General features: G+C 37.0%; 1 protein-coding gene across 1 annotated transcript; it reads left to right on the plus strand.

Moving 5' to 3' along the window:
* Positions 1–4,818: 4,818 nt before the first annotated feature.
* On the plus strand, positions 4,819–10,377 carry LOC125995016 (mannose-binding protein C-like). The gene is made up of 4 exons (XM_049764561.1): positions 4,819–4,993; positions 5,402–5,518; positions 8,091–8,159; positions 9,945–10,377. Exons 1-4 carry the CDS (start codon positions 4,819–4,821, stop codon positions 10,316–10,318), a joined length of 735 nt encoding a protein of 244 aa, XP_049620518.1. The 3' UTR covers positions 10,319–10,377.
* Positions 10,378–13,610: the final 3,233 nt, after the last annotated feature.

Consider the following 13,610-nt stretch of genomic DNA (forward strand, 5'->3'; position numbering starts at 1 on the left):
ATAGGCTTTAGTTTCATAGCTAATCTCTCTAATAACTTGGATCTCATTCTGTAAGATGATAAAGATTATAAGTGGATTCTGCTATTCAGAATTTTTTTCTGGAACCAGAAAGAGAGACACTGGGGTTGGACAACCAACATGCCTGGAGCCTATAGTTTGCTTTTTGTAATTATGCTTCATGGGTGGAGACACCTTGTATCTCTTAGCCCAATGGAATTTTCTTTATAACTTCCTCAACATTTGATATGCCTATGCAAAATTAAAAAAAAAAGACACAGTTTCCCTCTGCCCCTCCTTTTTTCTTTTCTTCTTTTAATTTTCCTTATATTCTAGATAGGGGCCCCTGCTTTTCCATAGAACCATAGAGTTTGAATCACTATGTTTTGTCTCATATTTCTATGTCTTTTTACAAATTAAGAGAAGAATAAAAGTAGATGGGCCTAGGGGCCAAGTGGTGTCAGGAACATTGGAAATGTGCCTTTATCTTTAGAATCACATATAAATAGAATAGGTATAGAAATGTCTTCTGTACCCTTTGTACATCATTAACCATAGATAGTATCTAATTTACAATCATAAAAAAATATGAAAACAAGGGCCGAGGTGTTTGCCTTGCATGCAGCTGACCCAGGATAGAGGTAGGTTAGATCCCCAACATCCCATATGATTCCCCAAGCCAGTGGTATTTTCTGAGAGCAGAGTCAGAAGTAACCCCTGAGTGCCACCAGGTGTGGGCCCAAAAACATATATATATATATACACATATATATATGAATATGTGCATTTATATATATATATATATATATCAAAACCCAGAACTTAAAGCTGGATATAAAGAGCTTGGAAAATACCTTTAAAGTTCTGAATTCAATCCCTGTTATTACTTGGCCACCAAGTACCATCTGTTGTAATAATTAATATTGAGATTATATGATTAAATACGTGTCTTATTTGGATTTATCCAGTATTTATCTATTTTATTTGTAAAGTTTCTATAAAATTTATTAGAACATAGGCTTATATATCTACCACATATAATGGTTCCTTCACCTTCTCAATAATATTTCCCATATTACATACTTACTATGGCCTTTAGCACTACTAATCACTCATCTATTCTTCAGTCCTGCAATTATTTTCACTTCATTAATATTACATAAAAGAAATCATACAATATATAAATAATTACATTTATTTTACCCAGTATCTTGCCCTTAAGGTTCATCCAAGTTATTGAATGAAACTATTCCTTTGTGTTATATAAGTTTTTGCATTTGTATTCTATAAATTGGTTTCTGTTTACTCACATATATTAGAGAACAATACTGCAAGTTATCTCCAGTGGATCTTACTTTTGGTTTCTTAACAAAAATGAAGGTTTAAACATACCATGTGCATAAAATAGAATATATTTCAGCCTTAAAAAAATTCCAGGAGCTGCAGATATAGTACAGCCAGAAGGGCATTTGTCTCGCATGAAGATGACCTGGGTTTGGTCCCTTTCCTTTGGTCCCTTTCAGAATCCCATACACACCATCAGAAGTGATCTCTGAGTGCAAAGCTAGGAGTAGTCCCAGAACACTGCCAGATATAGCCCCAAACCTAAATAGATAAACAAATAGATTAGAATAAATTCTATAACATGAATAAATCAAATAGCCTCTAAGTTAAATAATCACAGAGACCAATGATATATTATTTCATTTATATGAGATAGTTTGAGTAGTAAAATTCACACAGGCAAAAAAGTAGATGAGTAGAGACTGATTTTAAAGTTTAAACTACAGAGTTATTGTTTAATATAGGAATGGCTGAAATTTCCTAAACATGGTCATAGAGACAGGCTAGCTCAGTGGCAGAAGGCTTGTCCTACAAGCAGAAGTGACCATAAATTTAGTGTCTAGCACTGCTCCACATACCTAAATGCTATTTCCACAAACTCTACTGATTGGGATCCCCAATGCAGCAATAAACTGTGGCACCCTCAGTTGTCTTGTAAAAGAACAGCAAAAGGAGGCGAATAGGGAAAAAAGTAACATTTCTGCTAAAAAATAAAAAAAAAAACTGAAGCAATAAATAGTACAGTGAATAGAGCACTAATACTGTGCACAGTCAACCCAAATCTAATTGGTAATTAAGGCTGTAAACTGGAATCCTGGTGTCACCAACTGTACTAACAGAAGCAGAACAAACACACTTCTTCCTTAGCAAAGGGAGTTTGAAGCAATTGATTGACAAATGCCAGGTCTGCAGTTAAACCATTAGATGGCTTCAGGTGTAGAATGCATGCAAGGGAAGTTATATAGTACTGAGCTTAAAATTTAGTGCCATACAATAGCAAGTGGATCCTTTCTCCACAGCCTGAGATCCTTTGTAAGGTGAGAAAAAAAAAATCAAAGAAGATAAACTGGGTAGCATTGTTTTAAGTTAAAGCGATAAAGGCAGGTTTCTCTCAGAGATTTGAACCAAATGTGAATGAGCAACACACAGGATGAGATAACCAGACAGGAATAAGACAAACACACAAATGCAGAGACTATGGAAGAAATAGTGTTTATATGGTGAAGGTAGCAATGTCTCTGCTATACCTTCCTGGATAAGTGTGAAAATGCCTGCCTGAAAATATGATAGGTGTGCAAAAGCACCTGTAAGTATTTATTTGGAATCTTCTCTTCTTCCTCTTTCTTTTTCTTTTTGGTTGATAATAGGTATTTTTGAGTTGGACTGATAGCATAGCACTAGGTATTTTGCCTTGCAAACAGATGACCAGGATTTGAGCCCTGGCATCCCATAATGGTTTCCCTAATCTATTAAAAGTAATTTTTGAGTGCAGAGCCAGGAGTAATCCCAGAGTTCCCCTGGGTGTGACCCCAAAACAAACAAACAAAAAACTATACCAGTTTCATGATATGACTAAACATAACCACAGTTGACGATGTTTCAACAATGATGGCTGCCAATGTAGATGGCAATTGAAGAACAAATGATGGGAGTCTTGCATCACAGAGCTCCCAAACACTTTCTCAGATCTTCCTGGGAAATGTTTTTGAAATTGCTTAGTGCAAGGTGTTTATTGTCCTACAAGTTGTTTATTAATCTGAGTTTAAAGAGCTGCCCTCTGCTCTTTTACTTTATAAGGCTCACTAGGCTCTGGACAGCCAAGCTCCTTTCTCACCATCTGCCATCTACCAGAGGTCCAGCTTCCCTGTCATATCTCCCTGTTCTGCAGAAGCTCCAGTAAGTCACTTTGGATTCATGAATCTATGGTTAGGGAGTAAATATCTAGGAATGTGACTTGAACTTATAGGTTAAGAGGAGACGTTCTATGAGTGAAGTAGACAGATATGAGGCATAAATCATCCACCTCAGCATATGCAGCAGATCTGGGACTTTCTTGTTTATATTTATATTTATTCACATAATCATCAAACCTCTCCTGAGATGTGACCATTATAAATGTTTTCTTTATCATTTATTTAAAAAGATGTGAAGAAATTTTATTTAGGAAATTGTAAGTAGGGAGAAATGCATTCAAAAGAGAAAACAACTTCCTTAGAAAAGAGAATTAAGGACAGGCATACAAACATACAGAAAAGAAGTGATGTATCTCAGATAAAGATAAAGGTACCACCACAAATAAATTATGTAATTATTATGTAAATTTTAAAATAGAAATTATGAAAATGTATCTTAAATTGTCTATGATTATATAGTAAAAGATTATAAATTAGTTTGGGACTAAAAAAGGGAAATGAACAAAAATGATGTACTAAAATACAAATAATCATAAGAAAAGGAGACCTTGAAACATGAAAAGATTAGACCCACCAGCAGAGTCACTGATATGTTCCATGGAAAGATTGCTGAAAGAAAGCTTTAATAGACACATAAGATGAAGAAAAATGATTTCAATACGAGTGATTTTAACTTACAGAAATCAGAATTCCTGCCAGGAATTCAAAAAGCTCCTGTCACTCTGACTGCCAACCTAGTAGGGACATTTCAAAGAAATATTTCCTGTGACAAGTTACAGAGGAAAATTAAATATCTAGGGGAAACAAAGAGTGATTCTGGGCTATGCTATGATAATCAGGAACTTTCCCTAGATTCCCCACCTGCAGTCAAGTGCTTGACAATGAGTAAAGGTTGACTAACTGGCCCTGAATATCTATGGACTGACAGCTCATGGGAAATGGAGTTGAGTTGGTAGTTGAGAATAACATGGTAAAATGGAGAAAGACGTGACCGCAGATCCTCAGCTAACTGCTGTGAATATGTCAGCAATTGCTCTAAAAAATAGATAAAAAAACTTATTTACTTATTTACTTAATTTTGTTTATTCAAAATTTTCCAGGGACTTGAAATCTGGTGATAGTCTAGGGATATTTTCTTTGCCCAAATCTCCCATGGTTGTGCTAACCTTTATTAAACATATAATGTAACAGGCAAGATTTGCTATCTAAATTTTTGTACTGAAGACCATGAGTCTCCTGACCAACTTACATAGCTTTGTTATTGCTAGTACAAATTTTAGGACAGGAGACATATCTGATGATACTTGCTAATTAACTGAATAAAATAAGAGGATCTTTTTTTTTTTTTTTTAATCTTGAGGTCACACCCAGGGATGCTCAGGGTTTACTGCTAGCTCTGCACTCAGGAATTACTCATGGTGATGCTTCTGGGACCATATAAAATGGTGGGGGTTAAAAATTGATCAGTCATATGCAATACAAATGCTCTGCCAACTGTGTTAATGCTCCAACCTCAAAGTAAAATAATCTTTTTTGATTTCCCCCCCCCCCCACCAAGCTGACGATGATGTTTCCAAAACTCTTTCTTCTTCTGAGTATGGTGGCATTGTTTTGCTCAGCAACTGAAGGTTCTGAGGCCACAAACTCTTGTCCTGTCACAGTCTGTGGTTCTCCTGGCATCAACAGTTTACCTGGCAGAGATGGGCGTGATGGTCCTAAGGGAGATAAGGGAGAACCAGGTACAGTGAACTTTTCTACTTCTGTAACTCTTTACTTATCAGAGGAAACCGCCTGAAGTTAGAAAGACAAAATGTCCTATCTGAATAGATTTGATTTCTTTCTATTATAATTCAAAACAGAGATTTGAAATATAACTTAACATTTGCCCATTTAGCATCCCCGACTGCCACAGGGTTTGGTGATAGAGGGGTAACTTGTCTGCTCAGGGAATTGTTTCTCAGGGTAACTTGTATCATGAAACATAGGATAATATAGGAGGTTGTTAGAAATGTATAGGAGGTTGTTAGAAATGTTTAATATTGGTCAAAGTATTTTTTCTTCTATGAAGTGACTGGTATTCTAACAAGTATCAATACAACAAGGATAGACATAATGTGTCATGGGTTTTTTTTGTTGTTGCTCAACAGGTGTAGGGCAAAGAGGCATGCCGGGTACTCCTGGACCTTTGGGAATGGTAGGAGAACGTGGGGCCCCTGGGTTTCCAGGACAAAAAGGCTCAAAAGGAGATACAGGAAATTGTGCAGGTAAGTCTCCTAAATCAAGGAGGTCTACAATGAAGGCAAACAAAGCTCTGAGACTTTGAATACCAGATTAAAAGTGTCTCTTTGCTTGCTGCCTCCAGGAAGATCCAAACTCTTACTTATCCTTCTTCAGGTTACTTAGAGGTTCAGTTCACTCAAAAGAGTGCTAGATTATATATGAAGAATACCGTGAGGCCACCCTATTATCAATCACCCCTGAAAATGCTGACCTCATATTTTCTTTCAGATTAAATAATTTAGTTTTATGTGGCAATAGGGCAAAGGCAGGACAGACCTTGTTACAAGCAGCTACCCTGATAAGGAGGATTCTTACCTGCACCCCAAAATGATTTCTGAATAGAAATACTGTGTAAATTGCAGTTCCCCTCTCTAAAGGGGAGATGAGAGCTTTACAAGGTTGACCCCCTGGCATGTTGTAACAAGGCCCACAGCTTGCCCTCCCTTAAACCATGTCAGCCAGCTTAAAATACTGTATAGGCTGGTCTTGTGACCAATAAAGACCATCACTTTCCTTTGTTTAAACTTTCCACATGTGGAAAAGTCTATGTTTCCAATTGGCCAGACTTCGGTGTCAAGGCCCTATCATACCCTGCAATAAACAAGTTGCTTCATTGCATTAGCTCCTGGAGGATTTGTATGGAGTTCCGTGCACCATACTCCATTTTTCTTCCTACTCCTCATTTTCCCCATTTTTTAATGAGGTTAGATGATTTTCCCTCGTTAAGTTCTCTCAGTACCTTGTATAGCATAGATTAACCCCTTTTTGGGGGGTGAATAGTTGCTCCTATTCTGTGGGTGGCATTTTTATCTTTTTTTTTTTTTTTTTTTTGGTTTTTGGGCCACACCCGGCGGTGGTCAGGGGTTACTCCTGGCTGTCTGCTCAGAAATAGCTCCTGGCAGGCACGGGGGACCATATGGGACACTGGGATTCGAACCAACCACCTTTGGTCCTGGATCGGCTGCTTGCAAGGCAAACACCACTGTGGCTATCTCTCCGGGCCCTGGCATTTTTATCTTAGTCACTATTTCCTCTGAGGTGTAGAAGCTGCTCAGCTTGATATAGTCCCATTGGTTTGTCTCCATTCCACTTGTTTGAAAGGGACAAACAAGTGGATTTCATTCCTTAATAAGAGAAGTAATACTCTGAAACCATTTATCATGATTTGTCTCATTTTATCCTCTCTTGTAATATGGTCAGTTCACATCTAGTTACTAACAGAAAAAAATGTATAAAAACATACAATAAAAGAAAATAAGCCAATAGAATCAAAACCTCCCCCAAACAAAATATTATCTTTTTAGTCCGTATTTAGGAACTTACAATAATTTCCAAAGATTTTTATCCATTATCTAAATATAAAATATTAATATAAAAATTGTTTTTTAAGTTTTTTAATGTTAGTTAATAGAATACAAATGTTCATGTTTATGAAGCTGTGCTATGTGCATAATTAAAAATGAGAGTATTTTTGGGCAGGGAAGAAATAAAATACTTATATTTCCTTTTGATTCTCAGTATTTATAATTTTCTTTTGAATATAAAATATGCCAAGTAGCAGTGTAAACCCTCATTTCTTTTACTATAATAAGGTGCTGCAGGCATCTTGCATCTCAGCAATCCTAGTGGGATGGAGTCCTTTCATGAGAGAAACGGGTAACACGAGCTGTCGAATATGAAATATGAAATAATGAAACCACACACAGAGAGTGTGGGGTCAACACGTTTCTGGCAGGAGTGCAAGAAGTTTAAGTTTTTGAGCAGTGGAATTTATATGGGTAAAATTAGCCAGAGGTAAAGAATAATTATAATCACAAAGCATAGTACAATAGTAACAATACCTAAGATATGGGTGTGACTGTAAAAATTCTAGGTTACAAAAGAGGTCACACCTGAAGGTAACTCTTTGCAAGCTTACTTTAAATGCAAAATTAGGATTAGAAGGGAGTAGAAAATATCTAGGAACTTGATCTTTATTAGACTGAACTCTATTTGTTTAGAGGTTAAGTAAAGGGAGGAGCCAAATTCCTAAAAATGAGTTTCCCTATTTCTAAAGGAGGGTCAATAGTCAATAGACAGGATCTGCATTCTGGTTACACCCTTGATTACCAGAAAAAGCAGCTGCAAGGACATATTTGAAAAAGAGAGAAAAAGTATTGTCTTTGCTTTTAGGGCTGGCTATTATCCAGAAGATGGGTTCTCAAATTTTGGTGCTGGAATTTCTGAGCCAAAATATTTGATAGAGACCATCATTTTGCCTGATATATACAAAGGAGAGATAGTCAAATACTGGCTGAAAATGTAATGCCAGGCATCTCTTTGGAAATTCCTCAACCATCCACTCAGGGGAAAAAGGCGTCCACAGCAGGCCTTTTGAGGAACCCCATGGGGGTTAAATTAATTCTACCCACCAGGAAAATCTGAGGATATATCTGGTAGGCTGAGCCCCCCCCCCAAAAAAAAAAGCTTAGGTATGCCCTGGTAATAAGGATTACCCAACTTCATATAGTTCTGATATTCCTCTAATAGTTATTTTTCACTTGTTTCAATTTTTAGCTGATGATTGTGGACTAGCAATTTCAGAAAAGAAAGCTTTCCAAGATCAATTAGATCGCATCAAAAATGGTAAGCCATGGGGTCGGAGAAATATCATGGAGGTAAGTTGGTTGCCTTGCAATGCAGAAGGACGGTGGTTCAAATCCCGACATTCCATATGGTCCCTCAAGTCTGCCAGGAATGATTTCTGAGCTTAGAGTCAGGAGTAACTACAGCTGAGTGCTGCCAGGTGTGACCCAAAAAACAAAAAAAAAAAAAAATCAAAATAAAATAAAATGTTAAGCCTTATTTCCTAACTTCAAAACAGTTTATGAGTGGCTTTTTTGTTTGTTTCATTATTTGATTTGTTTTTTTTGGAGACCAAACCCAGTGCTATTTAGTACTTACTCCTTACATTGCACTCAGGCATCACTCCTAGTAGAATTCAGAGAAACATATGGGGTGCCAAGGATCAAACTCAGGTCAGCTGCATGCAATTCTAACTCTGTCCACTATATGATTTTCCAGGCTCCTAGACAATATAATGTTTAAAAGATGGCAGTAAAAAATATTTATTAAAGGTATATAGCTTTTGGTACTTTATTAGGTGTTTCTTGTACTAGAGAATGAAATTCTCACAATAATCTTTTCACAGAATATAGGTAAAGAATATTCTATTAAAAAATAAAACACAGAACTGGTACATGGCAGAAGTAGTTTATAAATGGAATCTGCCTGACTCCAGAAACAGTGTATTTATACCAGATACTCTGTAGTCATTGAAAAATTGACTTATGTCCCTTTATTATTTTGTTATTGAAACAGCATATGAGCTATTCCAGTCCAGGCAAATGCGTACAGGTGTTTTTGTTTATTTTCTAGTTAATATTGGGGCAAAACCTAAAAGAAATAAAGGCCTTTGTTCTCAGCTATCTCTTCCTTCTTCAGATTTAACATATTCAGATTTGACATATTTAACAAATTAAAAAAACACTCATTTAAGTGTGTTTCTGGTATATTAAACTAAACATTTTTATTAAACAACTATGAATTACAAAGATAAAAGATTATATTAAGTTTGAGGGAAGCAATATTCCAACACGAATCACTTTACCACTGTCCACTACCCTTCATCAATGTACAGTTTCCCTCCTACTACCAGCCTTGTCTCCATAGCAGACACTTTCCCCCTGCACCATTGTCCTAGTGGTTCCTTCCCTATCTTAACCCTCCTTCTCCATCCAGGATCACATTTTTGTTTGTATGTTTGTTTTGGGGCCACACCTGGTGACAATCAGGGGTTACTCCTGGCTATGAACTCAGAAATCACTCCTGGATTGGGGGACCATATGGGTCGCCAAGGATAGAACCCAGGTCTGTCTTGGGTCAGCAGTGTGCAAGGCAAACGCCCTACTGCTGTGCTATTGCTCAGCCCCAGCATCACACTTTCTATTGATATAATACTTAAATATACACATATAGATTTATATGTGTATAATTGTTTTTATATGTGTATATAACATATATACATACATCTATACATATATATATTTAGCTGAATTTCAAATTTTACTCGACATACTATATTTTGCGAGACAATTTTTCATGAGAAACCTTTATTAAGAAATCTCTCTGGGCTGATCAGATACTACAGTGGAGATAGATAAGGTCTTTTCTTTGCATGCTGCCCAGCTAGGTTTGATCTTTGTCATCTCATAAGGTATCCTGAGCACTGCCAGGAGTAATTTTTTAGTGCAGAGCCAGGACTAACCACTAAGTATTTGCCAGGTGTGGCCACTAAACAAAAACAAACAAAACAAAAACCAACTGATTCTTCTTAAATATATGGTAATATTATGCAATTTTTCGTTATAGTGTTATCATTTGCTCTCGGGGCAAAGGATGGAAAGAAGCTCTTCATTACCAAAGGTGATCTGATGAATTTAGACCAAGCCAAAGAAATGTGCGGAAAATTCCAAGGTTCCGTGGCTGTCCCCACAAATGCTGAAGAGAATGAAGCCATCAAAAAATTAGTCAATGGAGAGGCCATCCTGGGCCTTACAGATGAGAAGAATGAAGGTCAATTTGTGGATCTAAGAGGAAGGACACTTACCTACCAAAACTGGAACGATGGCGAACCTAACAATGATAATTTTGGGGAAAACTGTGTGTTATTCCTGAAGAATGGCAAGTGGAACGATGTAGATTGTTCTCATACTGCTTTGGCTGTTTGCGAGTTCCTTCTCTGAAGAGGCAAGATCATCTATCTGATCCTTATAGTCACTTCTTCTGAGTAGTTAGACTGAGAGTCTTCTTTAAAACACTATTCATTTTAGGGGCCAGAGCAATGGTGCAGGGGTAGGACCTTTGCATTGCATGCAGCTGACCCAGGATGAACCGGATTTAATCCCCCAGATTCCCATATGGTCCCCAAGCCAGGAGTGATTTCTGAGCGCATTGCCAGGAGTAACCTCTGAGCGTCACCAGCTGTGGCCCAAAATCAAGAAAACAAACAAAACTGTATTCATTTTTTCTATTAAGTAAATATTGACTTTGCTTTTTCATGACGAATAAGAAAAAATGAGAAATATCTATATTAGTTCCCATCATTAATGCCTGCTTCTCAAAATATGATTCAAGAACAAAAATTATCTAAATTTATATTTCAGTCTTAATCACTCATAATTATTAATGATAAAATAATAACAAAAACTATACTCTGATGAGTAATATATGTGTTGTGTCTTCAAGATCCCTATTCCCTGAAAGTATTTGTATAAAATCATACATCAATGTTAAATAAATTTACCCATGAAACTTCTTGACATTATGTTTCTTTCAGAAAGATTTTTAATTTTCAATTAAATTTATTTAAGATTTAACACTATTGATATCTACTTTGTATATGAAATAGCTTTGGTAATTTTGACTTTTTCAGTGAATTGGATGCTTTTCTATGTGTTATAAATGAATTGCTAGAAAGTTGTCCACAAAATAACTCTTACTAGTTTTCTCATTTAGGTATGATCTGAAGCAGATTCTTCAATATCTTCTGAGATTACTGCATTTTCTCCCTACTTTTATTTATTTACTTATTTATTTTTGAGCTATATCCTGTGAAGTGTAGGGATCACTCCTTATGTACTCAGAGGACATTATGGAATATGAGGGATCTAACCCAGATCAGCCTTATGCAAGGAAAAGTTGTAACACCCTGTTAAATTTCCTAACCCCTTAACTTCTGGCCCCCCCATTTTCTCTTAATCTTACTGGAAATTTTTAATATAATTTTTATTTTGATCATAGTGGTTTACATATTGTTGACAATAATATTTTAGTTAAATATTTACATAACATCAGGGGGGATTCCCATCACCAAATTGTCCTCCCTACAACTCCGTTTTTGTCCTATCTCCCATATCCTCTTCCCTTACCCCCAGGGCTGCTAGAATATGTGGTCCCCTATGTACCTGTCCTACTACATAGTTGTCTTACATCTGATTGGTCTAGGTGCCTCCCTAATTTTCCCCTCTAACTGGGAGGCAGGCCTAGCTAGTTCAATTTGCGTGGTTTTGTTTGAAGAAGAGAAAAGTAGTAAACTGGGTTAAAAGTCTAATACTCCGAAAGTGGGCAGAGTCTTTCTAGAGGCTCTTATTGTCGATTTGAGGGGTGAAGGAGAAAAAGAAGATGAAATATTCCATCAGTACAAATAAAAGTGTCCAATATCCAGTGAGGACTCCAACAATAATGGTAAGCACCACACACGCACACACACACACACACACACACACACACACACACACACACACACAAAGAAAAACAAAAACCCGCCATGGTCTTGAGATAAGAAACATGACATAGCCCATAAAGAAAGAAAAGAAAAGAAGGGGCCGGAGAAATAGCATGGAGGTAAGGCATTTGCCTTTCATGCAGAAGGTCATTGGTTCGAATCCCGGCGGCCCATGTGGTCCCCCGTGCTTGCCAGGAGCAATTTCTGAGCATTGAGCCAGGAGTAACCCTGAGCACTGCTGGGTGAGACCCAAAACCAAAAAAAAAAAAAAAAAAAAAAAAAAAGAAAAGAAAAGAATAGAAAAAAATAAGTATAACTGGGGACAACAGCTTCAATAACCACACCCAAACAGAGAAATCGACCAAAAATAGTTAGGTAAGTAAAAAAAATAATAATAATAATAATAATAAATGAAGGTAAAAAATTATATATAAAAAGTAAACAATGTTTTGTGCTTTTTTTTTTCCCCTCCTGCCCTGGCACAGTAAATATTGGGGTCATTCGAAAAGGAATTCACTTGGCCTAAGAGTTATGGGTTTCTCTGTCCTTGGAGTATATTGTCATGGGATCAACTATAGACTCTGTTCAGGATCATTTACTCTCCCGGTGGTCTTTTGTCGTGTTTGGAAGACTTCTGTTCTGTCCTGGGTGGTACAATCAGACCTCTGTGTCTAGAGATCTCAGTATCTGCACAGATTCAGAGTTGGGACTTATGATGAAGTCAGTCTTTGTGGTTCAGGAGTTCTGTTCCCTCAGTGTCATTTTAATCTATCTACTGTGGTTGGTGGTCTTGGTCTTTGCACTGTACCTAGGATGGCACTTAGGATAGCGTCTTTCTTTGTGCTTCCAGAAGCCAGATTCCGTTACAATTGTCTCTGCTAGACATTTGGAAGTGGGGATCATGGTTGTTGTGCAGGTCGTAGTTCAAACCCTAGACTAGGGCTTTTTTATTGGTCCCACAATGTATACCGTCTGGTCATGGTTCTAGCAGCCAATCATCTGTAAAAAGCAATCTTGGCTTTTGGATCTACCAAAGGGTGACAAGTCTTCTGATTTTGTCATATTGTTAGCTGGTAAGGTAGGGTAACCTGCTCTTAGGTCAAGTTGTTCCCATTTTCCTCGTTGTCAGGATATGTGGAATCAACTTAGACCTCAGGTGATTAGATACCATCCGTCCAGCCTTAAACCCTGGATCCCAGACATAGAAACGGCACAGTACTCCACGACAGCTACAAGAAACAAATCCCACCCAGGACAGCCTTAATATGGCAGGGTCACCAACAAGTGCCAGCTCCAATATGATAATCTTACTGGAATTTTACAATGAAATTAATCTTCTCAAAAGCAGGCTTTCGGGGATGATCTTTCAGCCTATACAAAAAGTTCAATTTCTATCTTCTTATATGATTCTTTGAAATAATATAGCTTTTGAGGGGAAATTTTACTGTCCTTTTCATAGCTTTTTCTTAGTGTCCTTATATATAATTAATTGTTAATTGTTATTCTTTTCTTACGTATTTAGAAAATTATATTTTATGGTAGCTTAGGCTTCATTCTGTGGATTTGTTATTTCTTTGTTTGTTTAGTTTTGTTTTTTGTTTTGTTTTGTTTTGGGGCCATACCCAGTGATGCTCAGCGTTTACTCCTGACTATGTGCTCAGAAATCACTCCATATATGGGGAAACATATGGGATGCCAGAGATTGAATAGAGGACTGTCCTAGTTCAGCCGCGTACAAGCAAATGCCCTAG

Source organism: Suncus etruscus, chromosome 17 (genome assembly GCF_024139225.1).
Source record: "Suncus etruscus isolate mSunEtr1 chromosome 17, mSunEtr1.pri.cur, whole genome shotgun sequence".
Lineage (NCBI taxonomy): Eukaryota > Metazoa > Chordata > Mammalia > Eulipotyphla > Soricidae > Suncus > Suncus etruscus.